Consider the following 26,207-nt stretch of genomic DNA (forward strand, 5'->3'; position numbering starts at 1 on the left):
AACATTTCAATTGTTCATGCATCCATCTTCAAGCAAAGCCTCCTCTAGGCCTGCCACAGCCCCCTTGTAAACCTCTGCCTGTTTGGATTGCTTCACAGAGAATTAAGTTCTTTGTTAATCAGTCCATTCATTGTTTCACATATCTTTGCTGTAAATTCAACCCGTATCAAATCTGCTGCGATCACCAACATTGTAGGGGGCAGCAAACACATACAGGGACAGAGTCAAACTGGAAAGAGACCCTTCAGACATTTTTGTATTAAGGGACTGTAAGCAAGGAGCAGAGATTCAGGACAGTCACTGCAGGAGGAAATATAAAGGTATCCCATGGAAAATGAATTATGCAGGAAGCAAATATTGTCTTGGACTGTCCAAGTTCAATACAACGAAAAAAACCCATCTGAGCTAAGCTAGCAAAGCCCACTGGACTCCCTAGCTTCCATTCCAGCACTGGAGTATGTGTAAATAAAACAAGTTGCACCGAGAATATATCCAGACTCCATGTCACTGGTTTCTCCTCCAATGGGAAAGTGACATGCAAGGCCCTACAGCTATTACCACTTGGCAGAGGAGTAACAATAGAAAGTCAGTGATGGGATTGAAGGACAGGCCAGGATGAAATGGCAAGGGCAGGCAGGGAAAGGATTTGGGTGCATTTACAAACCAGCCTTCTTTAAAATGACACCCACAAAGTCAGAGACACAAGTTGGGTGAAGTAATATCTTTTATTGGACCAACTTCTATCAGTGAGAAAGACAAACTTTCGAGCTTATGCAGAGTTCTTCTTCAGGTCTGGGAAACTAAGGCTACGTCTACACTACCACTTTTGTCAATGAGGGGTGTGAAAAAAAACACTCCCCTGAGAGACATAGGTTTCACCAACAGAAGCGCTGATGTGGACAGCGCTATGCCGGCAGGAGACGCTCTCCCGCCAATGTAGCTACCGCCGCTCACTGGAGGTGGTTTAATTATGTTGAGTGAGGAGCAATCTCCCGTCGGCATAGAGCAGCTACATGGGAGATCTTACAGCGGCGCAGGTGCAGTGGTAGTTGTACCGCTGTAAAGTCTCTAATGTAGACATAGCCTAACTCGAAGTGTCACTGTTAAATACAAGATCTGCACAGATTGTTTAGCATGAGTAGTTAACACAGATTTCCAGGGACCATTCAAGGTGAAGTGGTCTGTAAACAGCCCTCCCATCATGGGAGGGAGGATTGCATACACACAAAATCATGCAGAGAGGACACCCCTTGGCCCTGTTCTCAGAACAGTTTAGAACGAAAATGTGCCAAGAAGCTGATATGGCTGCATCCTCTCTTCTGCATCCGTACTTCCAGTTGTACTTCAAATGTTTTGTGACTAAACTTGCTTTGTAACTACTTTTTGCTAGTTACTCCCACTGGCTTGGTAATTTATTGCATGCTAATTACATGCTGTCTGTGGGAAAGACATAAATTCCCAAATAGAAGACATTCATTATCAGAAATTAAACAAACTACACTTTACCTTATAGGAAAAGCCTACTTATGTTGTAGCTGTATCAAAACTGGAGCCTTGTGTCAGAGACCCTTCAAATTTCAAGAGGGGTAGAGTGGCCAATCTTCAAATGTCATTTTTATATTGTTTAATTCAAGTAAGTTTTCCCACAACCAACACATCCCATACTTCACAATTCAAATTGTCCAACATGGGAACAGAAGGACTGTGACTCTGGGACGCAATAAAAAGACTGGGGGCAACCAACAGCAAGTGCAGAAGATCAGTTTGTCATGGGAGGACAGTATCTGCACTAAGGAAAGCAACAGGTATGCATTCTAATAGGCCAAGTCTTATGAAGATGCACTTGTGAGGACAGGTATTGTCAGAGCACTCCCAATCACATAGGATTTATAATTTCATGCCTTCGGTAGTTGCAACAGGGCCATCTTGTCTAATTTGATATCAGCATGAAGAAATTGCAACTGGTGACCAGGCATCAACAGACAAGCAACATTTATTAATTTCCCAACACCCCTTAGAAAAAAAATTACTCCCTTACTTACTGAGACTAACACATTCCTCGCTTTAATAATGTGCCAAGTGAACTCTGAATGGTGTCAGCAATTTCAGACTTATTCTAGCTGTGTATAATGTATACAGCTATGCTAACTTATCACCATGATGGTAATTTTGTTTGTCATATAGAGATTTTTCCCTCAAGAGCTTTAAAAACAAAAGAACTCTTTTTACCTCACAAGATTTGTTAATTTTAAATCCGCTCATTAGTACAGAACTACGCAATGTATGGGAAACTGCAGTGGATTCCTGGTGCACATCATTCATAGCTAGCGAGTGAGATAGATAATAATGTTATGGGTAGCCTGGCACTTCCTCACTTTGTTAAAAACTGTTCATCTGATTATTATTATGAAAATGTCTGTGTACTGGTGGGAGTTATGCATGGTAATAGGATCACAATGACAGAGGTTCATGTATCATCAATAATAAATCTAAGTACCTCAAAGTACTTTATAACCATTAACTTACTTATCCTCAAAATGCTTCTCTGAGGTAAGCAAGGGTGTATATATAGAACACACACACGCAGGTAGATACGGGGGATGAGCACTGAATGTGCCCTCACTTTATCCAGGTGACAACTAGACACCTGGTAAGGCCATCATGCAAAGTAAATATTTTAACAATGACAGTGAGTATTGTACATGACTGTAAAGACATACCAAAAAGGTTTCTGAACTCGGATATTTAGACTCCCAACAGCAATCATCCCACAGACACATTCTTCTTTAGTTCCTGTGGCAAGCTATTGTGTAGTTTAGCGGTGTATCAAACAGCTGCTATGTTTCACTATAGAAGTGTGCTGCATTTCAGTAAAGTGGTGGTGACTATCTAATCTCACCTTCCACCCTAACCAGTTCAGTACAACACATTTTATGCTATTACTAATATTTTTAAAGTATAAGAACAACAACTAATGCAACACATCATTCTCTTTGCAAACTGTCCTCATGCTGAAAATAACTAGGTTAGAATGTAAAATGAACATGGAATCTATTTAGATTACATACAGTACCTGCCCGAGTAAGAATCAATAATAAATCATCACTATTAAGAGGGGCTACGTTTCTAACTTTAGCACTTCATATGAATTTTTAAGGTATTGCTGATCACTTGGTTCACTGAAAATGCATTTCCATTACTTAACACTGGTATTTTTTATTAACTTTGATGTGTTATATACAATATTGTCACCGTGGTGATAGTAAATACAGCAAAGATGATGGCTAGAATTATCCAAAAGTTGTGCTGAAATGGAGAGGCATGCTTGATACGAACACTTGGGCCAAACTTCTCTTGGGTATCTCTGCGGCTATAGTGAACCAGCAGAGGTGGGATGATAAACTGGATGGTGGTTGCGGCATAGGAGCCAGTTATTCCTACAATCACCATTATGTTCTTAGTAACGACTGCAATCACAGTTGGTGGGATGATGGCCAAAAGCGGAAAGAAGAGTCTTTCAACAACCCAAATGCGAGAACATTGGAAGGAGCTGAACATAGCCCATATGTTGTCTCTTAAAGCCACTGCGTTCAGGGGAAAGATGGCACTCACCTTAAAAGTGGTATAGAGACCCAAGAAGTAAATGGAGAACACTCCGGGCACAATAGAGCAATCCAAAAAATTTAACAGAACAATTTCCTGAATCTTGTCATTTTCAAAGGTGAACATGATTGTTAATGAAAGCAGTGCATAAAAAGCACCCACAACTATGAAGACAATAGCAATTCCCAGACCAAGGTTGGCCTTGTTTAGTATGGGAGGAATGACATGAGGAAGGGTGGCATGGGATACAGCAGCTAGTGAACAAGCTCCAAAGACGTTTGGAAGAGCACCTAAGTTAGCCAGAGTAGGATTTCCTTTGCCTCGGCCAATAGCTAGGAGGTGGAACGCCATGACGAACATAATGCAAAAAACTGTAAAAGAGAAGAAGAGAGTTAGGATTAAAATTGTTGGTGGTAAACTCTAATTGCTAGATTACTGAGGAAGACACTCATGCAACTTCTTTATTGCTTTTTTAAATCCAGGTATTAACCATCCCCCATTAACACCTCCCTTTTCTGATTGTTGTTTACGTTAGTAACCAGCAGCTAAGACAAGTCCCAAATAAAACCATGGATTCAAACAGCTCTGAATTTGGACTTTGTAGCTGGGGGCTAATCTCTAGCAAAACAATAAATAGTACTGGAAGGAGATGACTAACAGGCTCCAGGCCAGCTCTTCAGCTGATATAAGTCAGGGTAGCTCCATTGATTTCAGTGGAGCAATACTGATTTACACCAGCTGATGATCTGACTCTGACTCCAAATGTACATGCACCACTTATCCATGGACTTGGGCAAGCAAAAGAGAAGGTGAAGAATAGAGCTCAGACATAAGTTAGTTAATAGGCCTGGTCTGGCTTTATGGGTTAGAGCAGGGGTGGGCAAACTTTTTGGCCCGAGGGCCACATCTGGGTATGGAAATTGTATGGCGGGCCATGAATGCTCACAAAACTGGGGGTTGGGGTGCAGGAGATGGTGAGGGCTTTGGGGTGGGGCCAGAAATGAAGAGTTATGGGTGTGGGAGGGGCCTCTGGACTGGGGCAGGGGGTTAGGGTGCAGGGGGGGGTGAGGGCTCTGGGGTGGGGCTGGGGATGAAGGGTTAGGGGTGCAGGAGGGTGCTCCGGGCTGGGACCGAGGGGTTCAGAGGGCGGGAGGAGGATCAGGGCTAGGGCAGGGGGTTGGGGTGCAGGAGGGGGTCAGGGGTGCAGGTTCCGGGCAGCGCTTACCTCAAGCAGCTCCCAGAAGCAGCGGCATGTCCCCCCACCCCGGCTCCTATGCGGAAGTGCAGCCAGGCGGCTCTGCGCGCTGCCGCATCCGCAGGCACCGCCCCTGCAGTTCCCATTGGCCATGGTTCCCGGCCAACGGGAGCTGTGGGGCGGCGCTTGGGGTGGGGGCAGCATGTGGAGCCCCCTGGCTGCCTCTATGCATCGGAGCCGGAGGGGGGATATGCTGCTGCTTCTGGGAGCCATGCGGAGCCATGGCACATGCGGAGCAGGGCAAGCCCTGGACCCCGCTCCCCGGCGGGAGCTTGAGGGCAGGATTAAAACGTCTGAAGGGCCGGATGTGGCCCCTGGGCCATAGTTCGCCCACCCCTGGGTTAGAGCATGAGTAACTAAATACTCTATATAAGCAAAGGAAGACCCAAGAAAATCATCTACACTTTGGTCCCAGGCACTTTATATGAGAGAATGCCTAAAGTCACGTGCCAGGCTGGAAATGAAGAACACAATATAAATGCCTTGGTGGATGAACAAATTGGTTTGGGTCTGGACAAAGCTTTAGAGAAAATTTCTGATCAGTTCAATACACAGGGTTTGTGACCCCCCTCCAGTTTCATGTTCAAACAAACTCAAAGCAACATTCAGCCAAAACCAGCAAGTTTTGCCAGAACTGGTGAATTTCACTGTATCTTCTCAGGAAACTACTGGGTTTTGACAGTTATTTTTAGGAGCCCAGTGAGACTCGTCAGTTTTGTAATGAAACCCTGACCAGGAAACTTGCTGGTTTCATCCACACTTTTCAGCATATCCCCTACTTCGTGCTGTCTGTCCAGAACAGAGAAATCTGTCCAGGAAAAGAAACCTGCCAGACTTTGCCAACAGGTGAGTGCCACCTGCCTTTGCATTGCATGACCACGGAAGGTGGAGACTGAACAGACCCGGGAATCCATCTTCCTGCCCAGGCATGGTTTGTCACGCAGGTTCTCACACAACTCTACTTGCAACACTCCCGGGCTCCAGACATACAAATAGCCTTTCAGCTCAAAACAGGTAGAAAAATCAGCTCTACTGGTCTAGAGGTCAGATCCTCAGCTGGTGTAAATCAGTGTACTTCTGCTGACGTCAATGGAACTCTGTCCATTTACACACGATGAAGGCCTAACCCTCGATGTTAAATCTTAAAAGATGACCCAGAAGCACAGATGCCCAGTGTCATGGGCCCTTCTGAGACCTTCCTGTCCTCCCAAGTGCGCGCCTCTGGCACCCAACCATGATACCTAGCAGACCCAATGGGCTTGGTACCTGCCAGAGTTTCCCCTGGGAGGCTGTGGACTGTAATGTTATGCACTAACACAGGAGCAGCTTCTTCAACACAAAGTATGAGCACAGCGCTCAGAGATGTGGATTTAAAATAACAAATAGATCTACAAGCGTGTTCTCTTACCCACACTTAGCATTCCCCTCAAACTCCAGAATAGAGCCGACTTGGCCCTGGTGTCTCCTCAGTTCTCCCTGGGCGCCAAGTTACAGTCTGCTTGCTGCAATGCCTGGACTCCAGTCAGTCTCTGGCAGCCTGCAAATGCTGAGGACTTCCCCCGTCCTCTCTGCAGGGCAAATCCTTTAACAGATCCATGTCTTTTGGTCTCAGTGTCTCAGGCTTGGCAAACAGCTCTGCTGCCAGGGTTGGGCTGAGGAGTTGCCTCTTCATGGCTATAAACTAGGCTGTTGTGTTGATGGGGATGCTGCTTTATCTAGGTCATTCTACTACCTTTCCTGCCTGGTTTCTTTAACAACCCCTTTCGAGCTAACTCTGTGCACTCAGGCAGGGTATTATCACACAGATACAGTGAAGGCAGATGATATTTATAAAAAATAATGGAAATATTTCCCAGTTCTCCACTCCCAGTGTCCATTCTCAGCAATTAATAAAGACCTTGCCAGAACCTATTAAATAAACGGGGCAGATTCTCACACACCCCCTTGCACTACCATCCTCCTACAGGGGTTCTGCTGCATGGGCGGCGTTAATGTATGTCTTGAGCTCTCCCACTGGCAGAGGCTGACCAGGAGAGGTGCTGGCCTTGTTGAGTACTCTGGCCACACATACTCTCCCGAGTCAGCCTAGCCCACAGTCTGGGCTGCATTGGCTGGCTCCATGCGCCCTTCAAGTACAGGGCTTTGGCTTCCAGTTTCCGTGCACTGCTCAATGTTCCCTCCAGAATAGCTCTGTCCCACAGAAGGCCTGAGGTCTCGGGACATACAGACAGGCGCTGGCATATCTCAGCTGAATGGAACACAGTAACTAGTGTTGAAAAAAAACATGATTATTTGTAATGTATCAATGCCCAAAAACTCCAACCAGAATTGGGGCCCCATTGTGTTTGGCACCATACAAACACCTACTAAGAGACAGCACCTATCCCAAAGAGCTCACAAGCGAAAGAACAAGCAGTGCAGGGGATTTAGCCAGATTCTGCTATTAATCTAAGTGGAAGATGGATGACTGAACTCTCGGTACTGCTTTGAAAATCTCAGCCAATTGCTTTTCTGGAGAATGATTCATAAAGAAGCAAGTCTGTAACAAAATAAAGAAGGGCTGCCTCCCAAGGTACAATATAAATGTGCCAGATAGGTTGTTAAGAAACTCCCTTTTCTCCAAACAGCATTAACCCAAAATATCAAGTTGGATTTTCTGCTTGTTGTAAAGAATGCTGTGCTATCACACAAATATTGTTATACTGTATGTGTTACTGCCGCCTGATGTAACTCCTTGGCATTGACATAATGTCAGTGGTTGAGTCCTTGCTTTCAGCCATGTATGATTAATGGGCCACCTGGCAAACACACTATACGTGTACGGTGCCAGGTCACGCTGAGCTAATTTTTGCCAGGTGACAAGAGAAAACATTCCTAGTTGAAAATATCTACAGATTTCAGCTGCCAACATAAGGTCCCAAACTCCATGCACAGCAGAGGTTCTTTCAGCATCTCTCTCTACCTCCTAGCCCTCAATATCACACACTGTGAACTCAGCTTCCAACTCTCTTCTTTCCAGTGATGCTAGCAATGGTGGGCCAAGAAGTTCTGATCTGCACCTGAACTTTGCCTGGGGCTATTTTGGGAGGGAGCTGGAGAAGCAGTGCAGAGGGGCGGTGCCCACCTCTAGACATGTGTCTGTCTGAGTTAATGCATGAGATACGTTTATCTGAACTGACATGAAAACCTCGGGAGTAAAGACACCATCTGTGCTCACGCCGGCACTAAGTGGGTATAAGAACCCTTGCTCCCCTGTATGGGCTGCAGCTTCCCTGGAGATGCTACCCCTAATTCCAAACTGGTGGGCAGAACCTTGACTCCACACTTCCCACAATGCACCAGCCAATGCAGCTGAACCAGCACAGAGGAGGAAAGTAGTCTGCACACATTAAAGTGCTGGCACAGAGTATTTCTTCCGTAGAGCAAGGGGGAGGAACCAGGCTCAGTCACAATTCAATCCCCAGGGGCAGCACAGCTCCGTGCTGTCCCTTACTCAGGGTTTGTGGTAACTTCATAGTCAAACCCTAAATTAGCTACTACCATATAATCTAATGCAATCCACCACAGCACTCACCATAGTCTATTTGCTCTGGTACATCCACTGAAACGCTTTGGGAAATAGCAAAATATCTTGTGGGTACTGACATGTTTTTAAAAAAATATATCAGGATCTTCACTTAGAATATCAGGGTTGGAAAGGACCTCAGGAGGTCATCTAGTCCAACCCCCTGCTCAAAGCAGGACCAATCCCCAGACAGATTTTTGTCCCAGATCCCTAAAGGGCCCCCTCAAGGATTTAACTCACAACCCTCAGTTTAGCAGGCCAATGCTCAAACCACTGAGCTATCCCTCCATTTGTAGCCATGTTTGGGGAGTTTTTAACTGAGAACCTCAAACTTTCTTTTTTATCTTTCCCGATCCATTCAGGCCCAGAACGGAAGTAGAATAATTATAGATAGTGAGGGATAGATGGAAGTAGAGATGGAAGGCTGATAAACGAAAAGGACCTTCTAGCTACTTGGACCAGACTTTTCTTCTGGGTAGGCGGATGCCTCATGGAAAAGGATAACTAGGAACTGGCTCAAATGAAGCCTTGGTGATTTATACTTACATATAAAAGCAGTAGAGCTCATTAGGATTTTCTTTTTCTGTGAAAATTTGATAGAAGTTATTTTTGTCCTGGTTTTTGTCAAAATTTAAAACTTTGAAATTTGGGGGGATTGTCAAAAAGCTAAAAAGAATCAGTTTTCAGCAACAAAAAATTTTCAGTTTTCATCAAAATGTTCAGTTCAGAAACAAAAAAAAAATCAATTTTCATTTGCCAAACAATGAAGAACGTTCAGCGTTTGAAGAAAAAACAAATGTTTGAGGAAAAACCATTTTCTTGTGCAAACATTTTGGTTACTTAAAAAAAAATTCTGTCAAAAAAAAAAAAGAAACCCCACTGTGATGGAAAATGTTTAACCAGCTGTAGCAAACAATAGCAATTGTTCTACTCATGTTTCTCTGTGTCTTTGTTGCACCAATCAATTGTCTGAGAAACTAAACTTCTTGCCTTCCAGACTCTGTTAACCAAGACTCCCAAGCTAAAAATTCATTCTTAAATGGCTTCATTGCGCCTGGATGTCACAGTACTCTGAATTGTGGGGGAGCATACAAACCATGGGGCCCAATTCCGGAAACACTCCACATAGAACATTCCCATTGAAATGCATGGCAGTCCCACATGTTGAGCACTCACAGGATCAGGCCCCACAGATGCAGCATTGCAATTGGCAGTACAGCACCACTGGGCATGTGAAGGGTTGAGCCTTAAATTTCATGGATTCTCTCATTTAAGTCAGGCCTCTAGGCTGCGATTTTCAAGGCTGATTAGGGTTTTGGATGCCCAATTCCTATGTAAATTAATGGGAAACGGGTGTGCAGATTCCTTAACAAAAATTCTCAGCCTTAATGTTAGTATTCTAGCCACTTCATGCTCACAAGCAGCTAACAGTTGCTCCCAATTGTAAAGGTTTTCCTGGTGGGTTTGGAAAGCTCATTTGAAATGTGTCAGTCTCCTTCACAATTTCAAAAGCATCAGCAACTTTTCCAGCGCTTAGTTACCCAGGGCTATCGGTGCCTTCCTGCTCCTTACTGAACCTGCTTGCTCAGTCTAAAGTAGGCTTTCTTAAGAGCAACTACACCTTTTTAACATGTCTTGTATGGTAACAGTCCTGGCAATAGAGCTCAAACAAGATTTTTGGATGATAATGTACTATAATAATGACAGCAATAGCAAGTAATATCACCTGTTGATTTATGTTTATAACACAGGGGCTAATATTCTAGCCCAGGGGTTCTCAACCTTTTTCTTTCTGAGGTCCCCCCAACATGCTATAAAAACTCCACGGCCCATCTGTGCCACAGTAACTGGTTTTTTTTTTATTATTATTATTATAAAAGCCGGTGTTAGGCAGTAGCAAGCAGGGCAATTGCCTGAGGCCCCACACCACAGGAGGCCCCACACCACAGGAGCCCCCACGAAGCTACATTGCTCAGGCTTCAGCCACAGGTGACGAGGCTCAGGGCCCTGGGCTTCAGCCCCATGCGGTGGGGCTTCAACTTTCTACCCTGAGCCTCAGCGAGTCTAATGCTGGCCCTGCTTGGCAGCCCCCCTGAAACCTGCCCACGGCCCCCCCGAGGGCACCGGACCCCTGGTTGAGAACCACTGTTCTAGCACATCTCGTTTGTCTCCCTACTGCAGCTGGTTTCATCAGGCTTTTTCCAAAAGTATTTCAAGTGTCTCTGGGTTTATATGTGACAGGTTTACTGCCAGCAAATATTTATACTAATGCTTTTGTCTCCCAGGCTACTACTTCCATCCTTATCTGCACTGAGATGTACTTGACAACCAATCAGCAAAATGATCTATCCTATTGTGTTTGAGACCTCCTTATTCCAGGTACTGGCATTCCTCCTAGAGCAGCATCTGCTGTTTTTGTACATCTTACAGTCATTTATGTAAGTACATTAACAGAAAGCTGGTGTCCCGTTACAGATCCTTGCAGTACCTCAACTAACTCCTATCCACCTTTAAAGGGATTTAAGGCTGTCCTTTGTTTCCTTTTCTTTAGCAGTTCAGGCTGCCAATATTTTACTTATTCCATGACCCATAACCCCAAAGAGTCTCCCTTAAGACAGGGGTGAGCTGGAGCTGGTTCACACCGGTTCATGCGAACCGGTTGTTAAATTTTGAAGTGGTTTTAGAACCGCTTGTTAACCTGCTTCCCTGCGAGGGGGCACTGCGGCTTTGATGGGCTCCGGCTGGGAAGTGTGTAATTCCTCCTCCGGCCGCCGGGGGCACTGCGCTGCGGGAGCCATGTGGTTCTGCCGCCTGGCCCTGGGCACCGGCCCTGTTGCTGCTGCTGCTCCCGCGACCCCTGGCCTTGGGGCTCCCGCTGCTGCCTGGTGGGTCCCCGGCTGCTCTGCTGTGCCCAGGCTGCGTCCTGCTGCTCAGGCTGCTCTGAGACGCTATCCCCGTGAGTACCCGCCACCCTGCCCACAGCCAGCCCGTCTCCAGCCAGCCCCGCATCCCCTGCCCGCAGCCAGCCCCTGCCGTACACGCTGCCCTGTCTCCAGCCAACCCCTGCCGCACCCCCCTACCCGAAGCCAGCCAGCCCCACACCTCCTGTCTCCAGCCAGCCCCACACCCCCTTGCCTCCAGCCTACCCCACACCCCATGCCCGCAGCCAGCCCCTGCCGCACCCCCTGCCCTGCCCGCACCAGCCCTGCACCCCCTGCCCTGTCTGCAGCCAGCCCCGCACCCCCTGCCCACAGCCAGCCCCTGCCGCACCCCCTGCCCTGTCTCCAGCCCACCCCTGCCGCACCCCCCTGCCCGAAGCCAGCCAGCCCTGCACTCCTCTGTCTCCAGCCCTGCCAACCCCGCCGCACCCTCCTGTGGCCCTGCCTGAAGCCAGCCAGCCCCACACACCCCTGCCCTGCCTGCAGCCAGCCCCTACTTCCAGTCAGCCCCTGCCCTGCCTCCAGCCAACCCCGCACCCCCTTGCCTCCAGCCAGCTCTGCACCCCCCACCCTGTCCACAGCCAGCCCTGCACCCCCTGCCTCCAGCTAGCCGTGCCCCACGCCCCTGTCTGCAGCCAGCCCCACATCCACTGGTGCCCTGCAGTTCCCAGGGCAGTAACCCTGCACACCTGCTTCAATGAGGGGGGCAGGGAGCAGCTGGGACCCACACATGTGCACACCCTAGGGTGACCAGACAGCAAGTGTGAAAAATCGGGACGGGGGTGGGGGGTAATAGGAGCCTATATAAGAAAAAGACCCAAAAATCGGGACTGTCCCTATAAAGTCGAGACATCTGGTCACCTAGCACACCCCCAGGGAGTGGTGGGGACCCACACATGTGAAACAGAGCTCATTTCTAGTTCAGGCCCATCTTTTTTAAAAAGAACTTAAGGTAGGGTTAACATACATCTGTATTTTCCCGGCCATGTCAGGCTTTTGGTTCTTAAATCACCGTCCCGGGAAAATACAGACCTATTGGTACAAAAAATACATAATGTGGCACATCCCTTAAATCAGAACTTTTTATAGGGAACCGGTTGTTAAGATTTTGGCAGCTCATGACTGCCTCAAGACATTAATTTATTACATGCATTCTGATTGATTAAGTGTTAGATACTTTCTGCAGCCCCTTTGCAACCCCTTTGTGCTCAGACATTATGACAAATTAAAAAGATGTAACCCTTGCTTGCCTTGAATTGGATGGGTTATATCACTAAGCAAACTCTAAAGTGCTTTTTTGATGCCCAAGTTGGTGACTTCATTTTTAAAAAAATCTTTTATGATTGCCCTACTGCTTACATCAGTCTAATCTGACATTTGGTGAACAATGGTTTTATTAGCCAATTTCAAGTCAACAAAGTTCTCACCTAAACTATGAGGCGTCTATAAAAACCATCCGCTGAAACTATTGCTATATATTTTTCCCCCTACATCACTCATTTATCATATCTTAGCTCATGTATGGCCTACAGCCTTTTATTCCACTCAGTGGTCATTAACCTTTGTGCCAATATTTTCATGCACCAAAATCTAAGTTGCTCAAGCAAAATATGCATCTGCACATACAAAACACTGTTTTTCATGTGCACTGATTCACTTTAGGCCTGATGTCAATGGGAGTCTGTCCATATGGCTCAAGTTCCTCCTGCACCAAAGGTGAAGTCTACCCTAACCCCTTGTCTAAAGCCAGAGTAAAGGGTTTTGTGAGAGTGACTATATAGGAGTTGGAGCAACTGAATCCCACATTCCCAGCAATTAAAAATTCCAGCCCTTACACTTTAACAAAAATAGGGACAAGAACTCCCGCATACCCTCTGTGCTCTGGGTCTGTGGCCACTAGATCAGCATAATTTAATGGGTCATAACATTTTCCAGCCCTTTTTAAATTCAGCTATGGTATTTGGCTCAGTGATAGTCTGTGTAATTTCCATTTCCACATCTCATTATACTTTCTCAGATGCCACACAAACAGAAAATAGTATTGCCTGCTTATTACCATGCCTGCAAGAATTATTGCTCCACACAACTGCACCGTCTGTTGGAAATACCTGATTATTTCTTACATTTTTAGTCTGTACATTGCAAGGCACAGTGTAACTTCAGACAATCCAAATGTAGGAAGCTGGTTTGTGTACTGAGTTTTCCACCTACTGGACTAGATTCCCATCTTATTTATGCCAGCAAAGCTCCAAAGTAACTTCATTGACATCAGGATTATTACAAATTTATGCCAACATAATTAAGATCAGAATCTGGCCCATTATATATGAACCAGCTGGTCAAATCCACTTCCCATCTACCAAAGGGCTCTTTGAAAACAGTTATTTACTTATTTTTACAGACAGAGAATGCCCATTGTCAGTATGTCCTCTGACGCATTCTGCCTGCTGGAACTCTCTGTTTTCATTTTAAAGAAAACAAACCTGCAGAGTTAAGTAAGGAGGCAGTGAAAAAAATCAAATTCAAGCCAGTGAGACTTGAAACTGTGTAATTTACCAGCCACTGATTGCAGAGAGTCCTGTAAACTCACTGGTTAATTTCAGTAGAAATAACACAATGTATGAAATATTCTTCACTTTATTTCTTAAAGCCTGATCCGAAGCCCATTGAAATCAACGGAAAGACTTCAATAGGGTTTGGATCAGTGTCATACTGGGGACGGGGAAATGAGGAAATGTATTTGTTTCAGCATATGCACCTCAGAAATTAAGTTAATTTGTCAACAAACAGCAGTCTGGCATAACTGACACTGTAGGAGCCTATTGTCCTCTTGGTGCATTAAGGATTTACATGCTTAATTCCCCATTAACTGATGGAAATTATGAATGTAAGTAATCTCATGCTTAAAAAACAACAGACTTCTATTACCCTTCTTATGCCAACTAGTTATAGCTTCCTTCCTTTACTGTGGAATGACTGTGCTACATGTCTGCATTGCACACTTAAATGGTGAGCAAACCAGCTGTGTACCCCTTCAGCTTCTACCTCAAACATTTCCTCTATTGTTAGAAGGAAAAATATGTTCTTCGTAATTGGCCACTAGATAGAGAAAAATGCTATAAAAAGAGCTAACCAGAGAGGTGTTACCATCAATAGACGGGTCAATATATTTTAATTCCTATGCTCTAACACTAAAAAGTGTCCTTAGTCCTTTGCGTATTGAACTTTGTGGTTGTCTCTTATCTCACTCTGTTTGAGTCCCTGCCAATCTAACAAAGTCATCAGGTCTCTGGATAAGGAGAAGCAATTTTTCAAGGTAGATTAACTGCATAACTTAATGCCAGCAGCAACATTATGGGGCAGAACCACATGGCAGGCTATTTGGGAGTCAAAGTCGGCTTAAGGAACATGAATCTCCACTGCAGTACCATGAGTCTTGAATAACCAATCAAATATTCATGGCGTTTCCCTGCAATAAGCTTTTCCTGTAGCTCTCAAAGGAATAGCTAGATTGATGGTAGGGATTTAAAAAAACACCAAACCCTGCAACATGACTTTTTTTATTATTTGCAGTGCTTGGGGGAGAAGTGGGGGCAAGTGTTGTGAAGTCCATGGGAATCTGGGAAATCTGTAATCAAGGAGGACATATACCTAGGATAATTGCAACTACTAAAATGATAAGAATTAACACGGGCTGTATCTAGGTTTGTAAGGGGCAAAAGACCCTGAACTATATAGAGTTAACTATGAGCTGTTTAAATGCTGCAAGAGCTCTATCACGTGAATATAAAGTATACCTTTTTACTTACTAATGATTTATGAAGTGCTTCTACTCTTAGCCAAATGGCATTCATCATCAGCTACCGTATCACAGAAAATCAGCTACCCCACAGAGAGCGGATTGATATAGGCACCTCCTATTTGAAATTAGACTCAGGTCTTAGGTGATGTGGGGAGAACTGTCTTTGATTCACTCCAGGAAGCTTATGACCTCAGCTCGCTATCCATATTCAAATTTTGAGCAAAAGGTACCATCAGATATAAAAAGGACCTCAGTTTGCTAAACAGCCAACAGGCACCAGTAAAGATTGATGAGAGAACTACAGCAACGCTAACATTCCAAACTGCTGCAGAACAACATTTTCAAAGGGATGTGCACACAGAACCAGAGAAGTGTTGTGAAGACCATGACACTACCAGAGTAGTGCTAGGGGACATGCATGCTCATTACTAGTATTGACTTAGCAAACCTGGCAAGCATGCCCAGTTGCAGATGGACATCAGCATGTGGTTAATTTGTACATGACTCATAAAGTGCCTTCCTAGAACCTTATTACCAAAATTATGCACAGTAAACCCCTTTCAGAGACAGTCAGCACCTACTACATAAGACAAACACTCACTAGCTGAAGCTCTGAAATCACAGCTTTGGCTTTAGGCCCTAGTGTAATATGGGCCGTCAGTTTGAGAGAGCATTATTTAGAATGAAGCCGATTTTAAAGTTATTGCCGGGAAACAGGACTAAATGGCTGAGGGGGCTGGTAATGGGATAAAAAGCCTTCTGCCTCTAGATCAATCAGCTCAAGTTCAAGGCAGTAGTAAGTCAAAGCTATTATTTTTGTTCATTGGCACGTGTCAGTCACTCCAGTTCCGACAGGCATCTATCATGGGTTTCAGGGGGCAATTCAGACCAGTGAGGGGTTGTGTCACCACTTGCCCTGAAACCCTGAATGTTTTACAATGCTTTGCTGTTGTAGCTTCCAGCCTGGGACACTCACAAGCCTACAAGCATGTAGGTCACACCCTGAAGTGTCTGTGTGCTAGACAGTCCTGGCTCAGCAACTCTGACCCCAGCAGCTGGTTTACAGTCCTACAACCCCACTCTGGCTTCCACCAGCCTTACAATCAGCAAAGCACATCACAGCTTATTAACGTAACTGGGGTAAATACACCCTTCCATTTAAACACAGCACTGAGTTGGCTTATCGTAAAAATAAAACAAATTTATTAACAATAGAACATAGGTTAAATGATACCAACCAAAAGGAATAAAGTTAGAAAGAGTTACAAGCAAATAAAAGTGAACACACATGTAAAAGTCTAAACTTTAATCTATCAAGATACAGGCTTTGTTCAAGATGTCTTTTCTCGCCTATATTCAGTTCCCAGAGACTTCAAACCCTCCCCGCCCCCTTGGTTGAAGGACCCATCTTTCTCAGCTTGCAAGAGCTCTGTTCCCTTGTGTCTGTCTAGTGATGGATGCCAAAAATGGCTTCTGTCTTTACTCATATCTTCCAACGTTCAATGACTCTGTTTCAAGAGCCAGGATGACCTCATGCTGTTCTTCCCTTCCAGTGGGTTTCCCATGCCTGGTAATTTCTATTAAATGGGGCTCCCATTGGTTATGGTCACACCTTGCTTAATCGCTTCTCTACTGTCTGAGCGGGAATGTCTTTCTCCTTATTTTGCCACAAGCTTTAAAACTTAATATTATTAAGTATCCATATTTCTTCAGATAGTGTTAATACATTTCACAATGATATTAATCACCAGTGTCATTAGCTTCCAGAAAGACCTCATTCTGTACACTCTCATAAAACAGTAATATTGCATATAATCAGTCGATTCAATTGCTTATTACTTCAGGTTCAACCCCTCCTGTCTTTATAGATGAGTGAACCTTTGAAATGGATTCTTCTGAGAGTTACCCCTCAAAGTAAAGTTTACTCAAGCTGTGAGGAAGGTGACAAGGAGTCTGGTAGTGAAGGATGCTCCATGCTGCTGCCCTCCTCACACAATTGTTACCGTGTTTCCCCGAAAATAAGACAGTGTCTTATATTAATTTTTGCTCCCAAAGATGCGCTAGGTCTTATTTTCAGGGGAGGTCTTATTTTTCCTGGAGCTTCGGGGCCTTATATTCCGGGGTGGCCTTATTATCGGGGAGGTCTTATTTTCGGGGGATGTCTTATATTACAGCGAGAGGCAAAACTGGAAGTAGGTCTTATTTTCGGGGGATGTCTTATTTTCGGGGAAACAGGGTAGCTTAATAGCTTTGTTTACCTAATGTGTAAAAATGAATCTTCATGGTCTTTGCCTTAATATCGTCAGAGAATCAAATACACATTCCTTTGTCTAAGGCAGACCTATTTACCAACTCCCTCTGTCATGCCTGGTTTAAACACACTTCAGTCATAATTCTAGCATATATCCATAACTCTCAATACCCACCGTGTACACACATTGTGCAAGAACATTAATGATCAGTGCGTTATTAGTTTTCAAACTAATAGGCATATTAGACCTAGTTTGCACAAAGATTATTACAATAGCATATAGAGTGTGAATACAGGTCTCCTTAGTGTCACAGTGTCCACATCAGAATTGTCACCCTTGTTGGGAGTCTCAATAGAGAATCCAAGGATTGAAGGGGCAGAGAAACTAAACTATCCTTTCATCCCTAGAAGTAACCTCTCGAAAACAGGATTGAGGCACGTTGGTGATATAATACAGGGAAGCTTATACTGCTGCCACCCCTGCTGTACTTAGGAAATGGATAAATAGGTTTTAAGGCCCGAAGGTGCCATTATATTATCTAAACTGACCCCCTGTAGAGCACAGGACATACATAGAATGTCATCCAGTGACTCCTGTACTGCACCCAATCACTTGTGGTGTTTGACCAAAGCATACCCTTTAGAAAGACTAGGAAGACTTCAAGAGAAAGAGAATCCATTATTTTACTTGGTAGTTTGTTCCAACAGTTAATGACCTGCCCTGTTAAAAATTGTGCCTTATTTCTAATTTGAATTTGTCTGGCTTTAACTTCCAGACATTGGTTCTAGTTATGCCTTTCTCCGATAGACTAAATGTAGTACCCAATACATAGAGGATTTCAAGCTCAAAGACTCTACACCCAGCATATGGCCACTAATTGACATTTATTTATTAATTCCCAAACAAATTGGCTCATTATCCTACTATTCTAGAATGATGACAATAATTTTACTTTGAAACAAAGATTAATAAAATACAATTTGGGTAGAGCCAAATAAGGGATTTTTTGAGCTTTCTGGGAAATTCTGGGCCATCTGATCCTGACTAGCATACTAAAAAGCATAGCAACACATTAAAGAAACTCCCATGAAAACTGGAACACAAGCCAAAAGTCCTACCTTGTACAGTGCCACATGAAATTGCAATATATGCATCGTTTCATACAGATGATTCTCAGAGCACAGACAGGATTGAGGCTTAGGAGAATGTGAGGAACCAGAGAACAAACAACCCTATTTGATAATGTGGTAGGGAAAAACATAACTTACTACAGAAGAGGCGTGATTGGCTATTGCTGCTTAAGATGGCACTAATTTATGATTGGCAGACATCTGCAGTTCACATTATCAGTGGATTTCTTACAATACTGAGACCATCTGTTTAGGTGCTGGGTGGGAGGTGTGGGGGGGTCTCTCAGTCTGAAAGAGGCTTGAATAAGCTTGCCCCCTAATTATAGGCATATTGGACTTCTAATGCTGCCATATATGAATAGAGCAGTCACCAGCATCTTCCAAATAAAGGTCTCCATAGTCTTGGGCACTTTTCAGTGGGTGTTTTCAGCCATGCCTAAGGCCAGTTACGAGTGTCATTTCTTTCTCAGAACTGGACAGCATGATAACTTACGTAGTTCATTGTTGTAGCTGCTTTCTGGAGCTATTAGATCTTTCTGCACATTTTCTACTACAAAGAAGAACTTATGGCCCTGCCTGTCTATTTCCCAGTTCTGCTGAAATTCAGCCATTTGACAGCAACAGACCAGAGCTAGGGTTTTGGAAATAAAATTTTAACAAATGCATCTTAGGCAATTCTGAATCCCAGCCCCCAATCCTGTTTGGAGAAACTCAACAAATCTCCTATTCTGCAAGAGGGAGCAATAGGTCTCCCAAATGTAGCTTAACTCCTCTGAGCTTTTCTAATTAGACGCCACATCTATGCCCCAAAAAGCCATGTTTGTTCCAGCTTCTTTTAGCACTGCATTTCTGACAGACTAGTCACTTTTTCTTTTCTTTTTTGATCTTGTATAATTTGAAGACAAAGATTCTTCTGAATAATGGATGTTCAGAGATTTCACTCCAGATGAAAAAATATGATGTTTTCATACTAAAAATAGATAAAAATCATGAGTTCACGAATAATAGAAAACTTGCCCCAGTAAATTCAAGGGGGAAGCTGCACAACTCTGAAAATAGCACTGGAGAATAAGGATTAATTAACAAGCAATGGTAATCTACCTGACCTTGGTCTGCTGGCTCAAAATCTCTGTCTTACACTAATGCACACTGCTCAAAAATTCTCCCCATAAAAAAGTCTATTTTCAGTATGACTGGCTGGACCCAGAGATAAGTACAGAATCTGAAAACATACAAGCAAACTCATTGCTTGATCTTTTTTCAGTGTTATTCCACTCTAATGTCGGGTGTCATCTTAAAGTAACTTAGGCAACAAGAGGTGTTTGCATTTGAACCTCAGGATTCACAGTGAACAGCAGGTCATGTCAGGGAATTCTCATCTGAGAAACATCAGCCTGGCTCACATGCTTCCCTTAGAACAGAGGCTGCATACCAGATGTCCATGAACCACTCTCAGTCTGGAAAGCACTTGTGGGTGATCCCCAACATAGTGGCTGTTCACATGTTCCTGACTCTTCCTCCTGGTTTCCAACTGCTAAAGAACATTGAAAGGGGATAAAAATGTATAAATACTGTCCAAATATTATCTTTCCATGTAAGCAGTTGCTGTAGTGGCCACAGAGATGTCAAGCAACTGAAAACAGGTAGGGAGGGGCCAGGCAAGAACCAGATAGTCCATACCAGGGATGGAGCTCAAGAATGCCTGCATTAGAACTATTCCCCAGCTCACTCACAGAAGAGCTGTGCTTAGATCAAAGTACCTCACCACTGTTCCAGGAGCTGAGAAAATATCACATCTGTTAGCTTACAAATACTATAGATATCGCCGTATGGCCTGTAACTAGCTTTTCCTTATTCTGAGCTTCTGGCTCCCGAACTACAGACCTCTTAGGTACAAGGGGATTGTGCTGCATCTTGCAGAGACAGAAGGGTTGTTATCTTGCATCTGTAGCTCAAGTGTTATGGACCTTTCTTTTCCTTTATATACAGGAGCCTTTGGCAGGTCACATTGCTATTAGCAGGGCCGGCTCTGGCTTTTTTGCCGCCCAAGGCAAAAAAGCCTCCGGCCGCGCCCCCCCCCCCACGGGAGCCCCGGGGGGAGGGTGGCGAGCCCCGGCGGGGGCTCCGCTCTCCCGCCGGGGGGAGGGCGCCGGGGGGGAGGGCGGCCGGAGCCCTGGAAGGAGGGCGGCGAGCCCCGGCGGGGGCTCGGCTCACCCCCCGGCGACCGGGGGGAGGGCGCGGGGGGGAGGGCGGCCAGAGCGCCGGGGGGAGGGCGGCGAGCCCGGCTGTGGCCCCGCTCTCCCCGGGAGCCGGAGCGCCGCGCCGCCCCCCTCCAGGTGCCGCCCCAAGCACCAGCTTGGGTGCTTGGTGCCTGGAGCCGGCCCTGGCTATTAGTTATGGTTTGAATTATCATTTTAATCATGTATGTTTTTGAGCCTTTTAAATCAGTCCCTGTTGGCAGAGGGGCACTTTAATAACATATCACTAATTTTCACTAAGAGCCCTCCCACCACACACAGCAGATCCTCTGCCAATTCAGACCCCCAGCAAAACCAGCCATAACAAAGAATCACATTCTTGCCAAAGAAGGAAGCATATTCTCAGTTTGTCTTTTTATTTTTTATTTTTTAATTTTATTTTATTTTATTTTATTTTTTGCTCTTTTGTAGGCTGGGAAATGAATGGCTGGTATTTGCAGAATGAAAACTTCCATTCCTCTTGGGAGGGAGGAGCGGGGAATTCATTATTTTCAACACAAAAACAGTGAAACTTTTGCTGTGCTGAAAATTCACAAATTGTGCTAAATTTGCAAAACTACCTTTGATGGAAAAATACCACCCATAGCACAAGGCTGCAAAACAGTTTCTGGAAACTTAGGAGGATGTTAGTTTTCACATGCAAATATTCGCAAAGCAAAAGCTCACACAGTTGTTTCCTCCAAACCTACTCATGAACTTGCAGATTTTTGTCAGTTAGCAAATGGAGTAAATATCTTTTGACGCAGGCTCCCCTATTGCAAACAGAATGCAAGGAAACCATATATCTATATATTTAAATTCCTCCAAACAGATGTCCAATATTTAATGGATCAGGTGTGCACTAACTGATGGTAACTAGAAGGATCGCCAGACGCTTTGAATGCCATGAATAATTCAACACTCCCATATCTTCAGTTCACAGCAATTTCACATAGCAAGTGTGTGTAGGGCTAGAAACAAATCAAAATCAATCTGTCAGATTTGATTTCCTTTAAGGAAAGAGGTTTACCATTTGTAGAGCATTGTTTATAGTCTAGAAAAGTTCTCTTCTTCAGGCAAGTGGTGTATTTGTTGGGGCAGACTGAACAGATACTAGTCCAGGAAGAAGAAATAACATCATGTTTTCAGATTATTAATAAGAAATTCCATTTACTAATCAGCATCACTTCTGTTTTATTTTCAAAACAGTATTACAACTAATAAATGTTCTCCTATTCACCTAATTCACACTATACACTACTGTCATTTTAGAAATGACATCCTTTTTAATTATGCAGTGTTATTGTAGCCATGTTGGTCCCAGGATATTAGAAAGACAAGGCTGGTGAGGTAATATCTTTCATTGCACCAACTTCTGTTGGTGAGAGAGACAAGCTCTCTTTATAAGCTCGAAAGCTTTTTAACTGTTAAACCTATTTTTTCCACTGCTGTTCCTAGCATTTCTATCTGTAATATATTATTAGATTCAATCCAAAGAAATCACTGAGGCTCATTCTTTTACTATACCTAGGCACAGTCTCTCTCTCTCTACATGGCCCTACTTAATGACAGACAAATATTAGTGCAGTGCTTTGGAAGAGATTTTAAATACAGAAGAGCCAGAGAATTTAGTTGTTATAATTGATTTGTACTACAGTAGCTTCTGGACGCCTCAGCCAAGATAGGGGCCCCATTGTGCTAGGTGCTGTACAAACAAAGAGTAACAGACAGTTCCTGCCTTAAAGAGCTTACAATGTAAATAGACAAGGACACACAAAGGGTGGGAGAAATGGAATAGTATTATCCCCATTTTACAGATGGGGAACTGAGGCACGGAGAGATTAAGGCTGTGATTCAGCAAAGCACGTAAGCGCAGGCTTACCTTTTACTTCAATGGAACTTAAGCATGTGTTTAAGATCACACACAGGACATCTGTGCCCCACGCAGGAATTGAACTAAGGTCTCCCAAATACCAATCCACCGTCTTAACTAAAAGCGCAGCCTCTCTCTCGATCTCTCTAGTTATTGTTATCAGGTTGTATTCCCATGGTAAATTTCCCTCTGGGCACTAATATTGTTAGACTAACCTTAATGTACAAATGGGCTAAAACAAACCAGATCTAGTTTCTCCTGTAGACTTATAAATGCATTGGGTTAAATATTTTCTGCGTGATTTTGAAGAAAATATTAATATTTTCATTCAATGGAATTTCAAATCCCAGTGAGACATATGAAGTGTTTAGAACAGCTCCTTTTCTAAGCTCTCACTGTTATACAGATATATATTTGGAGTGAAAAACAAGTTCCATTTTTAAATGTAATGATAAAGACAGCTGACACAGTGAATCAACTCTCTTTGTTTCTTGGAAGAGTTGCTCCTGGGGATCTCAGTTCACTGTAGCTGCAACCACTATATCCAAGTCTCAGTAATGCTGCTTTGGATCAGTCTCACTATCAATGGGGAGAATAATTGACCAAGGGAGATAAAAATGTTTTCCTAACTCCTATTTGGCAAAACAAGTAAGGGTTTCAAGCTAACGCAGTTTCAGTCATAGGCTGACATTAGCAAAGATTTACAGTTCCTTCCAAGTTTTACAAGATTTACAGTTCCTGAATTCTCAAGAAGAACTTCCTTACCTGGTTGCTTATTATTTTTAAAGTATAAGCTCATCCAGGGTTCTTTCCCATAGACAATAATTTTCATTTTCTTTATCTCATGTACTCCATCCTCTACGTTTTCAAATGGTGTTACTGGATGTACCTGCCTCACTCATATAGGCATCAAGGGAATTTGTGGACTAAATCCTGTGCATTTCTCTGAAGATGGAATATATGTTTTTATATACCCCCATTATGTCTGTTGCTGAGTTACCAGAGAGTAAACTACAGTTTAAGTAAACAATATCTTACAGAAGAGGATAGAGGGGCCAAGACATCACACTCCAGGATGAACTGATTGATGTGAACATGCAAGCTGACAAAAGAATAAAGCATGCATTTAGCTGTTGTATAGAAGCCCTTGATACAAACAGAGCATTTCCATTTCCACCTGTCAATTTCGTTCTACGTATGATGACTCTGGGTTTCATATATCTGACCTGAAATCATTATGTGAGATCTGCCCTCCCCACATCCTACTGCCTTGTAGTTTGATGTGACACACCATAGCACACGGGACGTCACATGAATGGAAAGAAAAGAGATTCATTAGGGTAAAACGTCAATGCAGTGCAGAGGGGAGAGCAGGATTGCATGTCCTATTTCTCCTGCCCCACATTGCGAGATTAGCCCTTAGTAGCGCACATATTGGTACTGCTTTTGGTGGATACTGAAGTACTAAAAATGATGCAACAACCTTACTTTATATCCTTCCCACACACGCACTGTAGGATTCATGTTGGGGGAATGGGAAAATGTGGCTAGAGAACATTGTGCTCCAGTTGCAGTTTAGAGCAGCCCTGAAGCAGCTCAGACCTACTCTGGGGCCAAACTGTCCCCTGGTATCTGACGAGAGTGCTGAGACGACATCTGATCGATCTTTGCTCCCCCCACCCCTACCTCAGCTGCACTGAGCACAGGCACAGCTAAGGATATAGCTTTTTTAAAAGCTCCAAGCTCAATACGACAGATTGGGCTTATTTTGAACATCCAGTAACAAAGTTCCAGCAGTCCTCCAAAGCTGTGTGCTTCTAGTGATGGATGGTACTGACTTGGGGTCTGTTTTGAAGGCTGAACTTCCCAGGAGCAATGTGAATGTTCAGGAGCTTAGATTAATGTACTGTAGCACATCTGTCATCCAAAGAAATGAGACTCGTAGAAGTAGGAAAGAAAAGGCTTTTAACTTTAAACTACAAATAAGAAAAAGCAATCTAATTCTGCTTTGCTAGATGAAGGTGGTTGCTGAATGATAAACATCATGGGCCTGATTCTCCTCTCAAACTGGAGTAAATCAGGAGTTATGCCATTGACACCAACGGAGTCACATGTGTATAAAACAGAGGCAGTAAGCGAGTGGGGAATCAGGCCCTGTACAATACATCTGAGGCTGGATCTAATACAGGGGTAGGCAACCTATGGCACACGTGCCGAAGGCGGCATGCGAACTGATTTACAGTGGCACTCACACTGCCCGGGTCCTGGCCACCCATCTTGGGGGCTCTGCATTTTAATTTAATTTTAAATGAAGCATCTTAAACATTTTAAAAACCTTATTTACTTTACATAAAACAATAGTTTAATTATATATTATAGACTTATAGAAAGAGACTTTCTAAAAACGTTAAAATGTATTACTGGCACGCGAAACCTTAAATTAGAGTGAATAAATGAAGACTCGGCACACCACTTCTGAAAAGTTGCCGACCCCTGATCTAATACATGCCTGTCTCGGAGGTTGGAGAGACTGTTTTCTAGTGGACAGAGTAGGGGACTGCAAGTCAGGATTCCTGGGCTCAATTCCTAGCTCCAGAAGCAGCCCTTGCCAGAGCAGAAAACCTTTTTGCACACATTCCCCAACAGACAACAAAATATAAAAACCACAGGGCTGGCCAATCAGTGGAGCGGGCGGAGGTCAGAGTGGAGCCAAAATAAAGCCCAGCAGCAGCACTGAAGCACCCTGGGAGACCTTCCTGCCCACCCACCCCTAGAACCAGCCCTGCCTAGCTCTGACACTGACTCACTGCGTGATATTGGGCAAGTCACTTCAACCTCTAAGTGCCTCCGATACCCAATCTATGAAATAGTGCTTGCCTTCCTCTCAGGGCTTTCCCAGTGAGGACCAGTGATCAGTAATCCAATGACTCCCCCACTTTACAGACGGGACACAGAGCGGTGAAGTGATTTGTCCAAGGCCTCAATGGAACTACTCCTGTGACTGAACACTCACCAACTTGAGCAAAGCTTGCCCAAATCTGGCCCTCCACCTTTGCAGAGTCGTTTGCAATCCTTTGATGAAGTGCATTGCATACACTTAAGTTTTACAGTTCCTTCCCCTAAAATTCATTCCCAGCCCCACTCCACAGCAACAGAAGAGGTTGGAAAGGGACAAGGATGCTTCCAGTTCCAGATACTTCCCTCACTCCCTAGACACATTACTTCCTATTTACTCAGAAAAAGATAATAGCCTTTTTCCATCGTCACTTTTGGCTATGCAAAGGCTAGTCATGGACTCAAAGAATTTAAGGCCAGAAGGGACCACCAGATCCTCTAGTTCAGGGGTAGGCAACCTTTCAGAAGTGGTGTGCCAAGTCTTCATTTATTCACTTTAATTTAAGGTTTCGCGTGCCAGTAATACATGTTAACGTTTTTTAGAAGGTCTCTCTCTATAAGTCTGGGGGTGGGGGTGGAGGTGCAGGGCAGAAGGCTGGGTGTTGGGGGGACTTGAGGTCAGGGCAGAGGGCTGGGGGGGGGGGGAGGGCCAGGGC

General features: G+C 44.2%; 1 protein-coding gene across 1 annotated transcript in view; it reads right to left on the bottom strand.

Moving 5' to 3' along the window:
* Window positions 1-3,219: 3,219 nt before the first annotated feature.
* The window catches only part of LOC113406357 (transmembrane protein 104-like), a 93,204-nt gene continuing 70,216 nt past the window's right edge, over window positions 3,220-26,207 (bottom strand). The window contains exon 9 of the mRNA XM_026650782.1: window positions 3,220-3,974. Coding sequence (XP_026506567.1) covers window positions 3,220-3,974 — 755 coding nt within the window. The remainder of the gene's footprint in view (window positions 3,975-26,207) is intronic.

This window comes from Terrapene carolina, unplaced genomic scaffold, assembly GCF_002925995.2.
Source record: "Terrapene carolina triunguis isolate 2854851 unplaced genomic scaffold, T_m_triunguis-2.0 Scaffold93, whole genome shotgun sequence".
NCBI classification, from domain to species: Eukaryota; Metazoa; Chordata; order Testudines; family Emydidae; genus Terrapene; species Terrapene triunguis.